We start from the raw sequence: 21,454 nt of genomic DNA on the forward strand, positions 1-21,454 counted from the left end.
TCATTAAACCCTGCCTATGCCAAACCATAATCGATAAAATATATTCATCTATCTGTAAAATATCTAAAATGATGCATTGTTTTATGGCATAATTTTTGATACTCGTACTTATAGATACGAAAATAGTTTTTGACTATTATTTACTATGGTTTGGATTAGGCAGGGTTTAAATTGAAATTTAAAAACTAATAAACACTATCTACAGTCTACACACTGTAGAATTAGTTCAATGAAAACAATGTTTGACTGATAAAGTTTAGCGTGCACTATTTATATCATGGCCCCCATATCCTGAAGCGGGCCCCCAGGCCAGGATCTTTGTCAGGCCCCCCTACCTATCGCTAGGGTTAAAAGCAGTGTGATGCTCTACAGAAACTTTTTCCAAATGGTGTTCTAGGTAAAATTGAGGGTACCTATTCAGTGTATTTTTAGCGATTTTTTTGTATTTTTCAATTCACTTGAGTTTTGAAATATTCGAATATCGACATACAATAATCAAAATTTGCATCACACAATCACATATTAAAAATGTTATTCTTAAAGCAAAACAGCCCCGCAGGCGACTTTTTGATTATTAGAGCAAATTTGTGATATGTTTTTATCTCATTTATAAGGTAGTCGCGCCACGCAGGGCCCCATCAGAGCCCGGGCTCCCAGGCTAGAGCCCTATCACCCCTCCCCTTGTGGGGGCCATGATTTATATCATATCTTAACAGCCTAACTTCACCCTTTGCCACTGTTCTATCTTCACCGGGAATCGAACCCAGAGATCCCGGATGGAAGGTCAGCTCCTTACGCACTGCACCACGAGAGCCGCCTAATAATAAACTATATTACCTATCATTATTATTTTCAAATGAGTATCTTGTCTAATGAGTAAAATGTCTGTTTAAAGCAAATGTAACCTGTCAGTTAGCTTTCTTAAATATTTGTGGATATACCACAATGAAACTTGGATTATTTTATTTTGTAAATATTTGTCTGACCATTACTGATCTGTACAATTTCAAAGGTTTCATTTTCTGTAATATACACATTCTATCCATACGATTTTTTTTTTTAAATAAAATTGAACTGCCTGGCTGTCAGTTTTCGTTTTTTCGGTATATGAGACCAATATTGATGAATCTTGCACAGCTCATAGACTACATTGTTAAAACCACAGAGCAGATTAATAAATATATACCACAATACACTAAACATTGACGCAGGGTTTTGAATGTGTGAGTATCATACAAAAATGAACCACATATTATAGACATGCAATAGTGTGTGCTGCAACCTTCAAATACACCAATATTGAATGAGCCTGAGTGCATAAACTGAGAGATTTTGTCAGAACGGAGGAATGATATATTATTGACACGTGTTTAAGTTTATCCCATATTCTTCCACACTCAGGATTGGTTGCCTCTTTATTCACACCCGTTAGGTATTTCAGTTCCCATTAATTCTGTGTTCTCTGATTAAAACCAATTTAGTTTAAATTAAGAAGTTACAAAAGAAAGCTACTCGAAAATATCGTATTCGGTAAAATAGTCAGATAGCAGCGGTGGAGTGGTGAGGTAAGGTGCTAGTAGAGAGACACGAAGATCCAACCGTTGCCTATATCATTTCCTATATCATTCTGGGCAGTGTTGACCTGTATGTCCCTGATAACTATCTTAGAAATAGAGAGCATCAGTTGTTTATTCTCTCAAGATGCAGAACCAACCTGCCACTGGTAATGCCAATTGGGAGGGCGATAACTATGTTCAACCAAATTGCTTCGGGTGTTGATATATTCCACTTGCGTGAGGGTGAGTGTAGGTGGACGCTATTTTATAAATAGCAAACTCGGTGTACTTCTTTGAACTTTTATAGATGTATAAATTGTATTGTCACTGCTTTTGTATGTTTATATTATGTTCTATTTTTATATTTTCATTTTTATTACTTTTTTTCTTCTTTATAATAATGTTTCATGTCATGTTGTGAACGTCTTCAATTTATAACTTGTAATGTCCACAATATGCTACAAATAAATAAATTGAATTGAATTGAAAATTGATTAGAAAAAAAATCATAATAAAAACTTATGTGTATTTTTGTATTTTGTATATTCGTTCGTATTTCACGTCGCAGGCTATTGCTTGTAATAAATAAAATTATAGGGACATTATTACTAATTAGTATGTAACGAAAACATAATACCCACTATTATAGAATATGAGACGTTGAAATTACATATAATTCATTCTCAGATTTTTCTTTCGCGGAAATTATACATATTTAACAAATTACTTATTCTTAAAATGCACACCAAAAATAAGTAAGTATAATGCCTTTAATTAATTCACATCCTTCAAATTGTTTTATATTAAAACACTTGAAGCGCATCCATCTATTGCGCATTGTCTAAAAAATAATTTTCACAGTGTATATATTTTTAATTTAATTTATTTCACGATCAAATATTTATATGTAGCTAACTAGGTATTAATTGATGTGATAAGTGAATATTACGACGGCCTTGTATGGGATGGTCCGTTCATTATAGCTACACAAAAAAAATATCAACATTATTAATTGTGTTGATGTTCATAAAATATTTCACCAATTTCTGTAAACAATGTATTACTTCGCGTTCAATATTATCAGTAACGAACGGGTATATGATATCATTATCATCACCAAATATGAGTAGTTGGCTATTAGATATAATTAACGTGTTATTTTAATGTATTAATTAAAAGGTGATTAAGAGGTTAGCAGTGATTGTGTTATTAACAAGTATGCCATTATTAAAATCCAATTATTGACTTGAATTACAATTTGTATATCTCAGTGGCAAAAACTCCATACTAGGCGATTATAGCCTACCTTCGAAAAATATTGTTTAATTATTGCTTATTGACATATGTATATAATCACTTCAATATTTTATAATCTATAAAAATAATTTAATTGACCAATGACATCTCGTATAATATGTTGTAATGTATCATACAGATTCCAAAAAATCTGCAAAGGTTTAAAAAAATATACCACAGTGCGCCCTGTTTTAACGTAAATAAATGTCGGATTAATTGTCAAGGAATTGTGATATTTTTTCGTATGGATTTTATGTCATGTAACCTAAGTCAGTCTATCGCATTGTATGAAATATGGTAGGATCCTATCGCAGAGCCTTAAATATTAGCGCATAATATTGTTGTCATGATTGCACTACGACTTGTCCAAAATAATTATAAAAATATTTTCTACGTCATTTAATCGCATATTAATAAATATAGATTGTTTTTAAAAATAAAAAATAAATTATGTAATGATTATTGATGTGTATAAATGTTTTGAAAAAACACGTAATTTAAACTCATTGCTAAATTTTATGTCGTAAGTGAGTTTTGAAGTTTCATTGAATTAGTGTGTTGCTGTCATTAATGTGTACTTACTACCTATTCATTAGTCTTGGGTCTGGCAAGTTCACATATTATTGTTTTTCAATTTGTATATGAGTCAAGAGAATGGACATAATAGGTTGAGTAAGTGGCTGACATCCATTTCTCGTAAAAACTAAAAATCTGTTAATACAAACCTCCACTCTGTGGAGGTCTATAATATGATCTTATTTGATCGGACATGGTCAAAGAAGATTCATTAGTGTATTATCGTATTATCGTATTATTTCCCGTAAGTATACCAGACAAATGTGCTCTTTTTCTCAGATTTTCACAGCCTACCTCTTTTCAAAAGTCAAACTTCGCCACTGGTATATCTAACATATTTTATGTCAACTGTGTGAGCGTTTCGTGCTTACTGCCAGAAACTGTTATTCGTTTTTATGTTAGTTTATTAATAAAACAGTAATTCCTCAAAGTTACGCGATATGTGGTTCCGACGAAAATCACGTAAGTCGAATTTGCGTCAGTTGGGGTAGACCTTTGCATATAAATACATATAAATTTTGTTTAATTGGGATCGAGACGAAACAAAAACATGTCTAGTTTAGAAGAAAAATATGTATAAAATATTAAAAAAATAAATGAGTTACGTAAATAAATTGTCGATGTTAATGGCTTCATAAAATCTAACAAATTTATCTGACGACACAACACCTTCTTTTTTTCATGCAGAATTTCTTCGAAGCAATTTAATATATTTTTTTATTCCTTGTTTTGTAGCCATAACGCGTTTTTCGTTGGAGTCTATGTTTTATAAAAAAAAATAAGCCCTTTTCAATTGAGTTGAGACCATCGGTTAAGCTTGCAATTGCCATTTTTTACTTTTCTGGTGGAACTGGGTCTGAAGTGTTGGATAAAGAACTGCGTAACCCTCGAGTTCGCGTAAGTCAGGGTAGCGTAAGTCGAGGTGTTACAGACTGTATAATATTATGTCTCTGAATGACACAATTACTTTAATTAAAATTAAGTATAGTAATATTGCTGAAAAGTAAACTGATATTTCCTAATTTTAGTAGTGCATTTACGAACCTAGAAGCTCACAAAATACTTAAAATCGTAATAAATATAAAATTAAGGAATAATAAAAAAGATCATTTAAAAATGAAACCTCTTTTACAAAATGTTTAAAAAAGTTATGTAGAATTGACAATCGTAAATTCAACTCTAAAGTCAATTTTCTCAATTTGGTCACCGGAGCACTTAAATTCAGCCGGTCCTCACTTGATAATATTACGGTACTGTGGTGACAGACGATTATAACTGCAGTTATTTCACTTTTTAAATTTTCTTCCATAATATATGTTTCAAATTGTACATTCTTTGTTGTGGCAAAATATTAGAGCTGCAACTTTATTGTTCACAAAGTAACGTTAAAAGATATCTGCATCTGAATACTTTAAAATATCTAATAAACTGACTCTTACTTGTCAGACTGATTTAAAAACGTTGTTTTTACTCTCCTGTAAAATTGTGTAAACAGCAGTTATAACCGTTTGCCAAGATGTTATTTAATCTCAATGTATTTTACAAAAATATATAATACCAACTTTGTGTGTGGCGGCTCTCGTGGTGTAGTGCGTAAGGCGCTGGCGTTCCACCCGAGATTTCTGGGTTTGATTCCCGGTGAGAACACAATATTTATGTGATTTTATCAAAGCCTGGGTGTTTGTGATTTTTCTAAATTACTATCAACCATCTTATACAAAAAAAGCAAGGACATAGTTATTAATAATTTAAAAAAATATCACCTTTGTGAATAGTCTGGACTACAGAATATCTGAAAAATTGATAAAACTAAGTGCATAATGTTTGAAATGTTAAACTAGAACTGAATGTAATAATATTTACATTTTTACGATGACACATTTAATTATTGACACAAAAAGTATCTGGTCATTTTTTATAAGTTTGATGCGGTCGGTCTTTTAGTCATGATATTGAAAAAGTTGCCAATACACCTTTAAGTGGCAAATTATTCACGGTGAAATAGGAAATATTTAAATTTTTCTCTGTTCATTACCATGAAAGTTTTCAATTAATTTTCACTTATAAATAATGACGATAGCCTTAAATTTTAGCGTAAGATTGCCTCACTAAGATAATGTTGCCATTAGCAAATTTTGCGTAGGTAATTATCTACTTTTACTACTGATATTACAAAATAATTTTTCAATGTAGCTCGTAACGTTGTTCACTATCGGTTGGTGGAATGATATTATTTTAATGATAATAAAAAAAATAGTACGATTTAATATAAATTATGACCAGTTTCATCCGCTCAGAGGGAAACTGCTAACACATCAGTTGGCAAAGTGATTTTTAGCGGATGAAACCGGAAATGATCAATGTTTAATTACGTAGATTGAGTATCTACCATATTTTTTTTATTTTAATTAGTGGAGTTCTTTATTTGAATGTTGACAGGAAAGTAAATTGATTCATAAACTTAGTATTAGATGGACATTCTACATATTATTATTAGTTGTGTTTTTTTTTTAATTTCTGACATAGATAACGTATATAATGACATTTCACTTGGCTCTGTTAATCGAAATCCGATGTATTGATTGCAGTTATATTTACGCTAACAACTATTAAGCAGTAATACATAATTATAGTATTACGAGGGTAGTCCCAGAAGTACCCGACCTAACAAAGAAAACACAAAAAAATTAGGAAAAAATATTTTTATTTCTCTACGTAGTTTTCTTTTAGGTTGATGCACTTTTCCCAGCGATGTTCAATAGCTTTGATACCCTGTTTATAGTGAGAATCGTCGAGCTCCTCAAAATAGCCATCAGCCGTAGACTCCACCTCTTCATTGTTGGCAAATCTTTTACCACCGAGCCATTTTTTCAAGTTTGGAAATAGAAAATAATCCGAGGGGGCTAAATCTGGCGAATAGGGTGCGTGAGGAAGCAATTCGAACTTATAACTCATTGATTTTGGCCATCGTGATAACGAATGTGTAAACTGATGAATTGTCCTGATGAAACTGAACTTTCTTTTTTAGTCGACGTTCATCCAATACCATTTTGTAAATTTTCGTCACCATTTCTGGCATGGTCACCTCATTTGGTCGACCACTGCGATGTTCGTCTTCGCAGCTCGTCCGAGCTTGTTCAAACTCAGCCATCCAATATGTTAATGTTGTAAAGAAAGGAGCAGACACCCCCAGAGTAGAATCTAGCGCCGCTTTGATATTGGTTGAACTGAAGCCTTTCAAATGAAAGTATTGTATCACATAACTATGACCAATTTTTTCCATATTTACAAATTCACTGAAAGCGTTCACTGTTGATGGCTGACAAATAATTACTGAACAACGTAGCGTCGTCATACTTCAAACTTAGGCTTTATAAGGTTGGTAATTTCTATCATGGTTATTATTTTCAAACAACAACTGCTATCTATCCGTCAGGTCGGGTACTTCTGGGACTACTTAGTATTATGCAAGTAAAGAAGAATCGAGAGATTGCTTTTTTTCAATTTTTTGGCGCCAAAGAGGTAGCTTTCTTCGCAGAATTTAAACTTTTTGTAAGCCTTACTATGTTTATGCTTTACTTTTTCTTTCTTTTCTTCTTTTGACCATGTCCGACCTAATAATACCATATGGGCATCCACAGAGTGGAGGTTTGTATTATCAGATTTTTGTTTTTACGAGAAATGGATGTCAGCCACTTGCTCAACCTATCAGGTCCATTCTCCGATACCATACACAGATCGGAAAATAATATGTATATTTCCCAGACTCAGGATTCGAACCTGAGACCCACGACATTATAAGCCAATTTGTAAACCGCTCGGTCAACGTGAGCGTATAATGCTTTATAGTTTGTGATAAATGTTTTGATCATTTATATGAGTAACAATATCAGCCTGAAAGCAAGGGTATGAGAAAATTATTATAATTCCAAAGACGAAAACAAGTCATATTATTGGTTCTTCAGATTTTTTAAAATTTCTTCTAACACTCCAAAGAAGTGGGATTCGACAATTGGCTGCGGAACTTTTAATTACTATTTAAATAGCATGCTAATTATATCTAATGTCTACCTGATGGGCAACGCACCAGTTGCGTTGGACGCAGCGAATGGGACCCAGTGATAATCAATATAATTTCTGGGGACAATAATTTGTAACACACCCTGCGCATCTATTTTATACACAGGGTTGCTATCAAGGGTAGTTTATTATATTTATGTATTGAGGCGGTTTATTGTTACAATAAGTTAATCGTACGAACTGTCAAAAAGTGCTATGTAACAGCGCCTCTCTTGGCTGTGTTAACTTTTAGAGCAATATAGACAGTTTTGATAGTTTAGATGGCTAATTTATTATAACAATTATAATACATCAATACATAAATATGATAATCTACCCTCAATAGCTACCGATAGCGGCTTATAGCAGCATTGTATATAGAATAAATGCGCTGAAATGCTATAACGCGCTCTGGTTGGGAAATGAAATAAATTTTATTTGTACGTACTTATCCATGTCCACCTTAAATTAACAAGACGATAATAAATTTTACCATGACATTTGTGCAGGTTTCTGTCTTTCTTTTGAATTTTGTATCAATAAGATAGAAGGAAACAAAATCCGATAAATGACAGGTGCTAATTTGAAAAATATTAAGTTTGTAAGTTTAAGACATATGGTTAAACATTAGAAATACTATTTAAATAGGATGATGTAGTAAACGATGCATTTTGACATAACATAATGTTAGTACGACTTATTTCTCAATAATATTTTTTTCATCCAGTAATCATCATTACGTTAAAAATAACAAAATATGTTTTAAAAACTACTGAACTATCAAAATGAATCATCCAAAATTATTTGTATTTGAAGTGATTAATGAAAATTTCATACGCCACATGCGATATACAAAAAAATATAATATTATTTTATTGACATCTATTTTTATGTTTTGATTGCAGAGTGGGCCGCAAAAAACGCAGTGATTTCGGTAATTTTTGGCAATTTTCGACTGTGGACAATTTAATAGTATTATCTGAGTGCAAAGTTTTTTTGTTGTTTTTTCCTGTGGGGTTGTGTAAAAAGTGTGAGTTTAAAAAGTGAATCGGTGTGAAGTTCTCTGGGCTGAGTATATTTCAGCCAGAATCCCATCATGGCGAACATAAAGGCATGCCGTAAGTACATTTTTCTTTTAAATATAATTCATGAATTACTGTATACGTATTACGCATATATGGGAGAGGAAGATGCCGCATTTTATGACATATAATCTCTATGTGTGGTATGCTGCCCTTCTAAGGAAGGAGGCAGTAACTCGCAAAAATTATGAAATTGAGTTATGAATGCCATCCGTTAGATAATTCTGAAAACTATTTATGCTATTCACTTTAAAATCTGTATTATCACTAAAATATCGTTAAATTCCTAAGTGAAAAAAAGACATCTGTTAAAATGATACACATTTCTTAGCAAAAAGACAGTTATTGCACCTGATTATTGCAGTTACTGCTTGTTTGCTAAGATATTAATTCATTTTTGTATCGATGACAACTTCATGCTTATCGATCTGTCAAATATATATCCAAATTGATGTGCTTTCTCAGTGGAATTTTTAGGCGAAAATAATGGAAGAAAGGTTCGTTGATATATTTTTATAATATTTAACAATATTAATTTGTTTGTCAGCTTATTTATTTCTACTCAGTCTAGTATTTAGATCAATGTCATAGAGTGAGGCTACCTATGCTTTAAAAACTTTCTGTTTATTTTACTGGCGTGTTTTTATTAAGTACTTTGTATTTTAACATCCATTAACATTTTATTAATTCAAAGTAAGTACTTACTAAAATTTGAAGAAAAAACATTTTGTCATTTATCTCGAAAGTGTGTGAGAGTCAGTTACTGCCTTCTTCCTTGAAAGGGCAGTATGGGTGTTGCTATACTGAACTGTTCTCAGCAGTAAGTAGTCAGTCAAGTGAACATCACCTCAATGGTGCTCGATAGAGAATAGCATAGGAATAAAGATTTATATTGCACTTCATCGGACGAATCATTAGTAATATTGTAAATAATCCTTACGTGTAATATGCTCGGTACAAGTTAGTTATCCCGATCGTCACTTAGCAATTAGAGTGTACCTCCACGAGACTGGTGATAATATAATCTGGGGATTTTAAGATCAAGCGACATAATAAAGTAGTGTGTATATGTAATAATTTTAAGCCTGCTTTCTGATGTTCTCCAGGTTTTCCTATATTATTTTGTGTAGTAATAGACTCATTTGAAAAATCTAATCACACTCCCACTTCAAATCAGGCCACACTTACGATTCCAACTTTAAATCCGACCACAACTTACTTACATACTTAGTTTACCCTATCATGTCTCTGTATTGAGACATAGGGGTAGCACAAGTTCGCACAACTTACTTCGGTCCATCGCCAACTCTTACCCCAAGGGTTTTTTCGCCGTGGCCGGCCCTCACTCACCCTACGGCGGTTCTGCAAAAGCGATCTACGCGTTGCAGGTCTGACATGGCGGAAGGTGAGAGAGCGAGAGTTGAACACGATTTAGAACACGTTTTAAACAATAAAAAAATAAGTAGTTAAATATTTTAATAGAAATAATATTTTTTTCCATTTGAACATACTTTCTTCTTTTTGCTTCTAGCACATATAATCTTGCCTGTCACTTGGAGACGATGAAGAATAAATAGTTATTCTAAATTTATAAGCATTGATATGAAATACTTACAAGATAAAATAACTTTCTATATATAACGTTTTCAGATTTTCTGTTGAATAATATTAACTTGACTTGCTAGCTTAAACGATCAAAAAAATGTGTACTTGATACAAATAATACTGAAATGTCATTTTTATTTCCATAGTAACGCACGTATATATTATTAATCTAGTTTTTTTTGCGATCCGGGTTTCTTCTTTTGGCATCTTCAGGCGCTGTGTATACTCACCAAAAGACAAATACACACTTACACAGTTAGTACACAGTGCCTGAAGATGCCAAAAGGCGAAATCCGGGAGGCATAAAACGACACAAATGGAATAGTACAAAACTTAAATCCATTAGCATTAAATAAGTTTATTGGTTAAATATTTTTGATTTTTTCGTCAAGTAATACTTTCTAAATACATAGTAAATTTGGAATTTTGTTTCCAAATAAACGTTATCGCAAAGTATTTCAAAATATCCGATTCAACTAGCACTAAACTATTTTTGAAGCAAAAAAATGAAATGCAAACGTAATTCATTGAAAGTAGACGATTATCTAATCAAGTGATATTGAGTTAGTCTGTTTTTTTTCAAATGTTTTTTCCCCCAGATAAATGCAGTTAAATACCCAACAAAAATAGGTCAAGAAGAAATTAACTTTCAGTGAATTTCTCTTTTAGACATTAACTAAAATAAGCTTCGGTGTATTTACATTGTATACATAACCCAAATGTCATGGAGCGCATTTGGACGCCTGTCTCCTACCTAGTAACCTCCCGTCTGAAGCGTAAAGTGTTCAACCAATATAATATGTTACCAGTGTTCACGTATACGTGTGAAACCCCTCCGACCATGTCCGATCATAATAAGATCATATAGACACGCACAAAGTAGAAGTTTGTATTAACAGATTTTGTTTTTACGAGAAATGGATGTCGGCCACTTGCTAAACATATTAGTTAAATACTCTTACTCATTCACAAATTGAAAAACAATATGTATACTTGTCAGACTCAGGATTCGAACCTGGAACCCACGACGTTATAGGCCGACGCTTAAGCCGCGCGGCCATCGTGTAAAACATGGACCCTTAATGTAACAGAAATCCAAAATATATAAGTAGCGCAACCTAACATGGAAACTGCATACTGGGAATGACGCGAAAAGACTACAAAATAAACTAATGTATTATATTTATATTACCATTTCACAAATAATTTCTGTATATGACAGGTAAACTATGGTGTTAAGTCAAAATTTTACAAAATTCAGTTATAACAGAATTATTCAAAGAAATTTTATCGTGGCCCATCTTGATAAATATCACCAAGCATAGTAACCTATAATAATATAGAATGTTAAAATGCAGGGGAGTAAACAGATACATGTTTATTTTTACATCTTCTTGGTCGTACGCTCATGGCTGAGGATCGTGACCACTATTTAATGTCGCTATCCTTTGTGCGATAAAGACTTTCCATCCTTCTCGATCTTCCGCTTCTCTCAGGGCAGAATGAATGATGCCCTCAGTCAGTTCTTTTACTTGGTCTTTCCAGTGCGCAGACGCTCTTTGTCTGCACTAAAAAAATATTTTAAAATTAAAAACAATACATAACAAAGAATTTTATTACATAAAATATTAAGTATATGTATTTTAAATCGTCGTAGTAACAAATACCAGTTGTTTGAAGGGTAATTAATAGACACTAATAATTCGACTCTCCTGTAAATTCGGTAATATGCACTTAGCAAAGTTTACTTTTCGCATACAGATTTAATAAGACAACTTTCAAAGTAATTTTTCTGACCAAAGTGCCAGTGCATTTACTGACATATTATTATTTCAGTGAACGTGAAAATACCGCCGGAAAAAATTACATTTGATAATTCGGTATGCTAATTATTGTGACGGTCGGATTTGATAATTGTCTGTTAGGTGGTGTCATGAATTTTCCTACAGCATTTATATTCAATTATTGCTTGATAATTCGAAATAATCATCAGAAACAACATGTTCATGATTTAAAACAGACGCATATATAAACTTATAATAATTTATGTACGATGTTCTTGGTACTTTGATATTATGTTAAATGGTAGTAATTAAAACATATTTTTCAAGATAAACGTTAAATAATTATTTTATAATGAGTCTACATTAGATTCCTCACGATCATTAGTAATTTATATAAATAATGATTATGCAGTTAATGATAATATTCATACAAAACATACGTATAATTTTGCTAAGTTATCTCTTCAGTCTGACCACCATTACTTGGACTACTGCTAGGTGAAGACCTCTCAAAGCTGATTCTTGTTCTTGTGAGTTGCTTTGCCACGTCATATTTACGCAGAATTCGATTCAGTGACCTCTAGGTCTACTTTTTGGGCGTTTTATACCTCTTGGCTACCACCGGATGACCAATTTTTTCCAGTAATTATCTTTTCGATTAGCGATATATGTCACACTGTTACTGTAAAACCATAGTAAGTGTAAATGACATACTTTGGAGATATTATTTGAATCTCTAAAATAAAACAGCAATATTATTTTGTTTGTAATCTCATTCAAGCGTAAGTAAGACGCGTTGTTGTTATTATATGGTGCTATTTCATAGGTTGTGAAAATTGGTAAACGTCAAAATACGCTGCGAGGTGTCTTTCGTTTTTTTCTGACAGGCTTGCCACTATCGTTCTACTACGCAGGCGCATACATCATACAAGTTTCAACTATCGCGTGAAAATTCAAAAGCCGCTGAAATTTTTCGATAATATATGCATGCAATCTTGTAACTTGCACGATAATACGTACTGTCAGCGGTAAATCCATGCGCATGTAAAAGGAGTTTGAAACAGTTATTATCGCGATGGTTTAATTTAAGTAAATCAATGCACGTCGTCAGTTGAATGCAGAAATGCTCTAATTTACATTTGATTTTTTTTTACGAGAGAGTTCTTTGAAATAACTTACTGTTGTTATGTCTTATTTTTATGGATAAATGTATGCATCATATTTTAGTAGGATTATTGATGAAAAAAATGGTGCAAACACTTCTTCTTCTTCGATGGCGCTACAGCTCAAGTCGAGCCCTGGCCTCCTCCACCGCAGTTCTCTAGCCGGAACGGTCCTCCGCACGTCTTTTCAAGTTCCTAATTTTAGCACCTGGTTGGCATCTTTTGTAATGTTATCACCCTATCGTGTGCGTGGCTTTTCCACTAGCATTTCCCCCCCTGGGTTTCCTTCGAGGATCTTCTTCGGCATCCGTGACTCAGGCATGCGCTGGACATGGCCTACCCAGTTTAGCCTCTGGAGTTTTATGAAGGTGGAGAGTTTTGAATCTTAGTATAAGCGGTATTATAGTTCCGTGTTGTACCTAATTCTCCACCCCCCACCATTATTCATGGGTCCGTATATCCGCCTCAGGATCTTTCTCTCAGAGCAGTCCACCATTTCAGCTGCTTTAATATTTAGCGTCCATGACTCGCACCCGTATGCAATGACTGTGCGTATGACGGTTTTATAGAGCCGGGAGTTTTTCTGTGGAAATTTCTGGATTTGAATATGGGCAGCAATGAGAAGTACAAGTAGAAGGTGCAAACACTTGTCTATATAAATAATACATAATTGAATTAGGTTGTTTCAAAAAACTTTTCTGTAAAATATTTCAAATGTGAGTTAGAATAGTAGTTCTGTATTCAGCTAACGACGTATACGAGCGATATTAGGAAACACTGACATTACAATTACGTATGCATGTGTAATTGTTATTGATATCAATAGTATTTTTGGTTTATTTCAACAATATTAATATTAAAAACGCTAATATCAAACATTATGCAATAGCAATTTATAAATATTAGGTACAACTTTATGTCAAGCCCGTATAATTATGTTTTGAATAGCATTCACTAAAACAAAATATTACTTTATATATTATTAGATATAATATGTAGATTGTTGATTTAAATTATACCAATATATGGAAAGGCCTTGATTACACAGTTGTATTGTCCGAATTATATCCAATTTAAGTGCATCACTTGATTGTATTTATAGGAATGCCAAATAATATAATGTATACTTACAACAACGCGTTCGGTGGACCGAATCCAAAGTATGCGATTGTATCACTGTGATTTATTTCGAACAAAACGCGAGTGCGATATTAAATATAATGACGAATGAGTTTTTTTAGACCAACTATGAAAGCAGAAAAACTAACTACCTTGCTGATATAGTCTGGAATGGGGTCCTGCAGGTCTATTCTACACAAAAGGCACGCTAACGTGATAACGTGATAATGTGTTAATATTTATTTTATTACATACATTTTGTATTGAAATATTATAATTGTATCAATCAGTTAGCCGTTTATACAGTCGAAACTGTATCTCTTTCGCTCTCCCTCTATCGCTCTTGCTCAAATTTGAGCACAGCCAAGGGGCATGCTGCTACAATATAGCATTTATTGCAACAATTAGTACCCACTTATTGTAATTGTTACAATACGTGCTAATAATTCGATACAAACATACCCTAGTTAGCGGTTTTAGCGTACGAAAGCAGTCTTTTGTATAGAATAGACCCGCTGAGACGGCATCTGTTTATTAATTATCATCGATGTAAGAATGATCCCGGAATATTTTAAACTCTAGCGGAAAACGGTGTTTATTTAAAGAAAACAATACAATTTCACAATATTCAAGCAGTGTAACAGCCGTTTCACACGAAACATCGGTGTCCAGATACCAGTATCTCTGGATACTGCGTATACATATAAATGAACGCAAAATACGTGTGTCTCCGTCTGAACGAGCCCAATTCATTTTTTTTCGACCATGTCCAATCCTAATAAGATCATATGGGCCTCCACCTCATGAGTGGAGGTTTGTATTAACAGATTTTGTTTTTACGAGAAATGGATGTCAGCTACTTGCTCAACCTATTAGGTCCATACCATACACACACAAATTAATAACAATATTTATATTTTCCAAACCCAGGATACAAACCCGGGACGCACAACGCTATAGGCCGACGCTTAAGCCGCGCGGTCATCGTGGCATTCATGTACACATACATAAATGGGCGCGTTAAAAACTGTTAAGATCCAACATAAGTAATGAATACAACACTTTGTTAGTCAAACACATTTGTCTTCATTAACCTAAGAATACAGCGTGTAGATAGTGTTAGTTTAAAAAAAATCTATTAAACACTGCCTAATCTAAGCCATATTCTATACTATTCAAATAATATTCGTTTATCTATGAAATGTCTAAAATCATGCCATTAAACCATACATAATTTGAAATATTTTATAGATAGAACAGCGCTCGAAATGGAATATTTTACGAACCGGAGCACTCGATAGTTTTAAGAAAACATCAACATAGTTTTCTAATTGTATGTGTATTTTATAAAAATATGTGTGTTAGATTTTTAATGGCATATCTAGTTAAGATGGTCAAATTAATATTTTCACGAGACGGTGCGATTTTATGAACCGGAACGGCGCTCCGGTGCGTTCCGGTCCATTTCAAGCCCTGAGGTAGAAGAATATTTTTACCGATTATGCTTTGGTTTAGCCAGGGATTAATGAATTAAAAAACTGACCAATACCATTATGTAATAATATGTATTCTTAATCCAACGAAAACAAATAAGTATGACTGAAAAACTGAGCACTATTTTGTCGGCTCGCCCATGGCATACCTAAACTATTATGGTTTTGTTTGGGTAGAGTTTAATAGAATTTAAAAACTAACCAGCACTATCTGTAATAATTAATTGTTTTAATATATTTTCATAGGAAAATAGATTTTCTAAAAAATAAAAATGTGTATAGCTTGAAACCTTTTTTTATTTGTATCAAAACAAGTTTCACATTTCATACAATTCCGGCAATTCCAATTTGTCGAACGGCATCATCATACGTATTTTTTCAACAAAACAAAGAGCATGTATATAGCCTTTTGATAGTTCAGCTTTGAACCATAAGATTTAAAACAATATTTTAATACCCGAGAGTCACTGCCATAGTAGATACAATAATTATTAATTGTTATATTTTATTTCAGTGCACTACATTGTTATAATTTATCAGATATTTATTTCTCATTACATTTTAATTACATAGGCTATATGAGTAAAAAACTGGATAGACAAGAAAACAAGATCTTTCGAAGGTTAAGGTTAAATAATTCCAAAGGTAGAAGTCCAATGACATTTTATTATTAGTAATACATTAACAGGTGTTGCTAGCTTTACGATTTATTGCGATTGGCAATGTTTTTTATGTAATAATTTTGCATAGTTCAATTATTATAAACATCATAATATTCTTGAATAATGTTGACATAAAATGTGTATATTATGACGTCATGCATAGTATTGCGTCTTTACAGTAAAGTAAATAAATAAATAGTTATTTATGTATAAATAAAAAAAAAACGTAATAAGTAGGCATGTATATCTAATGTCAACGTTGCGTTTTTAAAATCGGAAATGTATTTGTTTGCAAAACTGTAGAAAGAAGGCAATGAATTCTGAAACTGTAAATATGTATACCTATGTAATATACGAGTATATATGAGTATAATCATATTTTAGGGCGCAGTTATTAAATGTTTTATGTAACTATCTTTATGTATAGCTTCAAAAAAACACTTAGATTGTTTTGATGGTGCAACTGATGATATTCTAACTGACTGATTACAACAGCAACAAAAATATGTACAATTAATGTTATGTATTATATTATGAAGGATGCTAAAGGACATTTTAGTAAATATGAGTTAGTAGATTGTTGAGAATTACAGTTTTAATTACGTACGTACTTTTGTAGTATACTTTTAATTATATTAAAACTACTATACCTATTTTGGTATATTGGTATAGTATTTTGGTATAGTATTTCAATATTTAATACATAAAAAAACTGAAGGGCAATATATTACCCTTAGATTGGGTTATTATTTCAAGAAGTCATTTATGCATATATATATATGTGAATGCAATACAAATTAACATAATATTATGTACTTAATGTGTTTTATATATATTTTCGCTTTTACCTTACGATAAATGTTGTCAAATAGCAAAAAAATATTTTTTTAATTAGCATCTACTCGTATGCGAAAAAAATGTAAATAACTCTAATATTTTTAAAGACCACTTTGAATCATTTGTATTAAGGGCGTAATGCTCAATTCGTACTTTCCACAAACTTACAGTAAAATTGGTAAATAGCCGAAATCCATCTGTTAACTATAGATTGTAAAGATAAGGAACCCTTAACCATAGACTACTTTTGTTATGAACTCGCCCCCTTCTGTATTACCATTTACCACTGACAGCTGCTGTCAAAATAAATTTACGTGTCTATAAACAGCCCATACACTCAAATTCATTTAACAATTGATCTCAATATGGGTATTGAACAACTATTAAATATCCGTGACATTTAATACGACATATTTTCCTTTACTTTCGTTGATTCTGTACATGTCTTAATTTAGTAAAACCGATTATCGAATTGAAATATCAGTGTCAATGAATTATTGTTGTTTTCATTTCCTATATATTAGTTTTCATTTGATTGAATTTCCGTCTTATTGGCAGAACTATGCTCTAATAGTTTAAGAATTTTATGTTGATAGTAGCTGTTTTGGGCTGTGCATCCTTAACTTTAAGAGATAATGGGTACATATCCCGAAACAGCAATAAATTACCTAAATATTGTATAATATTTATCTTAAATTTATTAATAATATTATTGGATAATTATTATAATATTAATTTATTTCATTGCAATATAAAATAACACGAAACGACACACAATAACTTTTACCAATGCACAGAGACAGCCATCGGTGGAAATTCACACTAATAAATTTTCCAAGCTGCGTGCAGTGTTTCATAGATGGCAGTATACGGAAAGCAATCGTCAGCAAGCATAGTTTTTTTTTTACAAATATGTCAGAGTACTAATAATAAATTTTAGTAGACAGAGTGACTGTCTCTGAGTTGAGCCACGTGTTGTTTTTATATTAATTTAGTTTCAAAACATTGATTGAGGGAATATCTTATAACCATTTTTGGTATTAGAAACGCATATATTATGATCATCAGCGGATGCCATGGAAAAGAAATTATATTGTTTTGAAAACGTAGAGAGTACCTACCAGTAATACTTTTATTGTTTTTGGATTATATAATTTATTTAAAAAAATATATTTATTGAAAATTTGAGTTTTTTATAATAACATGTTATTATAAGTATGGGATAGATAAAAAAATAAAATGACATAGCCTCATTAGTTTTCGGTAAATGAATTTTTAAATGCATACAGTAAAATACGTTCATTAGGTACCGGAAAAAAAACGATAAATAAGTACATTATACATTTACAAAAACCCACTTACATGATTTTTATTAGGTAGGTACCTATCTAGAATTTTTATTGCTAAAAATACATACCTATTTAGTACTTATATGCTAAAAGTTGTACAAGCTGTCAGTATACCACAAGAAAAAAATGAAAATTTATACTATGGTGGAGAGGGAAATGGAAATATTGTGACCATAGTCAAATACCATGTATTATGAAAATGTATTACGTAATATTGGGTCATCACCAGTGTACCTATTATTGATAATATTAAATATGAATGAATAATGTATATTAGAATGTCAATTTGAAACTGTACCAACGACATAAAAGTACGACAAGATAATAATATAATATATATCTTTTAACAATATCATTTCATAATGGGTTAAGGGGGAGAGGCATGCCAGCAGAGAACCTAGCGGAAAAATACGAAGCTTGCAATTTGAAATTTTTTTTGATAATTTACAATTTCAACTGTATTAATTAATGAATATGTATCTGAAAACATTAAGGCCATGCATTAGTTGAGGCACGGTCTAAAAAGATCGTCGCTAGGCGATGCGCGGATTGCGGGTGGCGGGTGAAAATGACGCCTGTCAAACGAAATATTAATTGTCATATAAATCCAACATACGTCCATTTTATGTTCTGTTTATTGTTCTATTAGTAACAATAATAATATATTCATTGACATGTTTTCTTTTTAAAGTAAATGGGTAACGTTTTTAGTCATCTTTACACGATTTTAGAATTAATTGACCCGTCGCCATCACGCAGCAAAGTGACGTGTTCCCGGGTCAACATTCTCTCAGTGAATGGCAGCGAGTCCAAAATTTCGTCGCGCGTACAGTTGAAAATTATTTGGCGTTTCACTGATGCGTCACCTTAAGGCGATAGCAGGTAACAGACTCGAGTAAGGAATAATCCGGGTTAAACTTATACACGTGTCTAGAATACGTTTTACGTCGAATACTGAAAACTGCTCTTAGTTTATGCATTTACGCTCATTTAATGCTGATGTATTACACACACTATTGCACGTGCATAGTGCGTGCTTCATTTTCGTAGAACACTCACACATTCAAAAGCCTGCTTCACCATGCAGCGTATTGAATATAGCCTATCGGTATTCTATTTATTATCTGTTCTGTGGTGCCTACTATCTAAGCTATGTTCATGCGATCGCACATAAGTTTTCTGGAGAGCGCATATTATGACAAAGGAAATGCCGCACGCAAAATTATTGGGTTTGACGTCTCGAACGCATGTTGTACTTACTGATTTTGAGGCCTCTCTCGAAAAATTAAATAAACATCATAAATTTTAACGACCAACGTACCTAGTAAAATTATCTATAATATATCTCTTTCCTAGAATCACATTGATACTGTAACTCAAAATAATTATTATTGAAGATGACGGTGATGGCACATAATGATATTAATGGTTCAGTACAAGTGCGTATCTATTTGAGTAGTTATATTAGTTGCTGGGATTTTAGCATTATGTCTTGGGTAGTATTTCCTATTCAATTTGTGAGAAATATCTACGCTTCCTTTTAAGATTTTGGTATAATTAAATAAATGTATTGTTGAAATGTTTAGAGACCTGCTATTTTTTTTTCTGTAAAATTGAATGCGTCATTTGTATACGTACTGTTGACAGTACGTATTATCGTGGTCATAATAAGAAGGTGGACGTAACACGTTTAATCGTGCAAGTTGCAAGATTGCATGCGTTGATCAAAAAAGTTCACCGGCTTCTGAATTTTCACGCGGTAGGTGGAACTTGCATGACGTATGCGCGTGCGCAGTGGAACGATAATGGCAAATCTGCCGGAAAAAATACTAACTACACCGCGCAGTGCATTTTGACGTATACTGATTTTTACAATCTATCAAACAGCACCGAACAATGACATCAACGCTTCTCGCTTACGTTTGAAAAATGAGATTGGCAAGACAATCACCACTATTAGGTACGTGTAAACAGTTATTATCGGGATAGTTGAATTTACACACTATTGGTGCCAGTAAATTCATGCAAATGAAGAGGCGCTATAATAAAATTGTTATTATGTATTAAAAAATTATTAATTGGAGGTCATATTTTTTAACTTATATGTATAGAAAGTATCTTTAGCGACTTTATGCCACCTAAGCTCGACCTTTTACATTATATGTACATACATTTAACTGCACAAGCACCTTTTACAATGTACATAGAATAATTTTGGATACATATAAAACATAGACATACAATAGCGTGTGCTGCAACCTTCAAATACACCAATATTGAATGAGCATCAGTGCATAAGCTGAGAGCAGTTGTAGAACGAAATACAAGCGTGTTCTTGACACGTGTTTGAGTTTAACTCATATTCACACTCGAGATCGGTTGCCTATTACTCTACATCAGTTGGGTATTTCAGTTTTATTTTTTCAACTTTTTCAGTTACAAAAATGATACATGCATTGGTACTTTGTAGGAAGCTTATCTTTTATTGGCAATGATCACTCTTTTTCCATATGGATAAATAGTCCCGATAAGTCATTTATACGTCAATTTAACTGGAAACTCTAAAAACGGATACGATAGCTGATGTAAAACCCATCCTGCCACGTCTCCGTTTCAGTATCTTGCATTTACACGTCGGTTCAACTAACAGTTCGACTGAAACGGAGACTGATAGCTTAAAAGCACCTTGCCATATTGTGGTTTATTTTGAGCCTAGATATGAGCCCTCACATACTTTTTTTGTTACCATGCCCGATCCTAATAAGATCATATGGGCCTCCACACAGTAGAGGTTTTGCACTAACAGATTTTGTTTTTACGAGAAATGGATGTCAGGCACTTACTTGCTCAACCTATTAAGCCCATACTCTGAC

The 21,454-nt window shown here is 32.6% G+C and overlaps 1 protein-coding gene across 1 annotated transcript in view; it reads left to right on the forward strand.

The window, feature by feature from the left end:
• Positions 1–8,447: 8,447 nt before the first annotated feature.
• Positions 8,448–21,454, forward strand: part of LOC147065091 (scavenger receptor class B member 1-like) — a 178,637-nt gene continuing 165,630 nt past the window's right edge. Inside the window, exon 1 of the mRNA XM_085956483.1 lies at positions 8,448–8,605. Within this exon, the coding sequence (XP_085812609.1) occupies positions 8,584–8,605 (22 nt within the window). The 5' untranslated portion in view covers positions 8,448–8,583. The remainder of the gene's footprint in view (positions 8,606–21,454) is intronic.

Source organism: Rhyacophila brunnea, unplaced genomic scaffold (genome assembly GCF_057557595.1).
Source record: "Rhyacophila brunnea isolate RB1 unplaced genomic scaffold, BYU_Rbru_1.0 scaffold_6, whole genome shotgun sequence".
Lineage (NCBI taxonomy): Eukaryota > Metazoa > Arthropoda > Insecta > Trichoptera > Rhyacophilidae > Rhyacophila > Rhyacophila brunnea.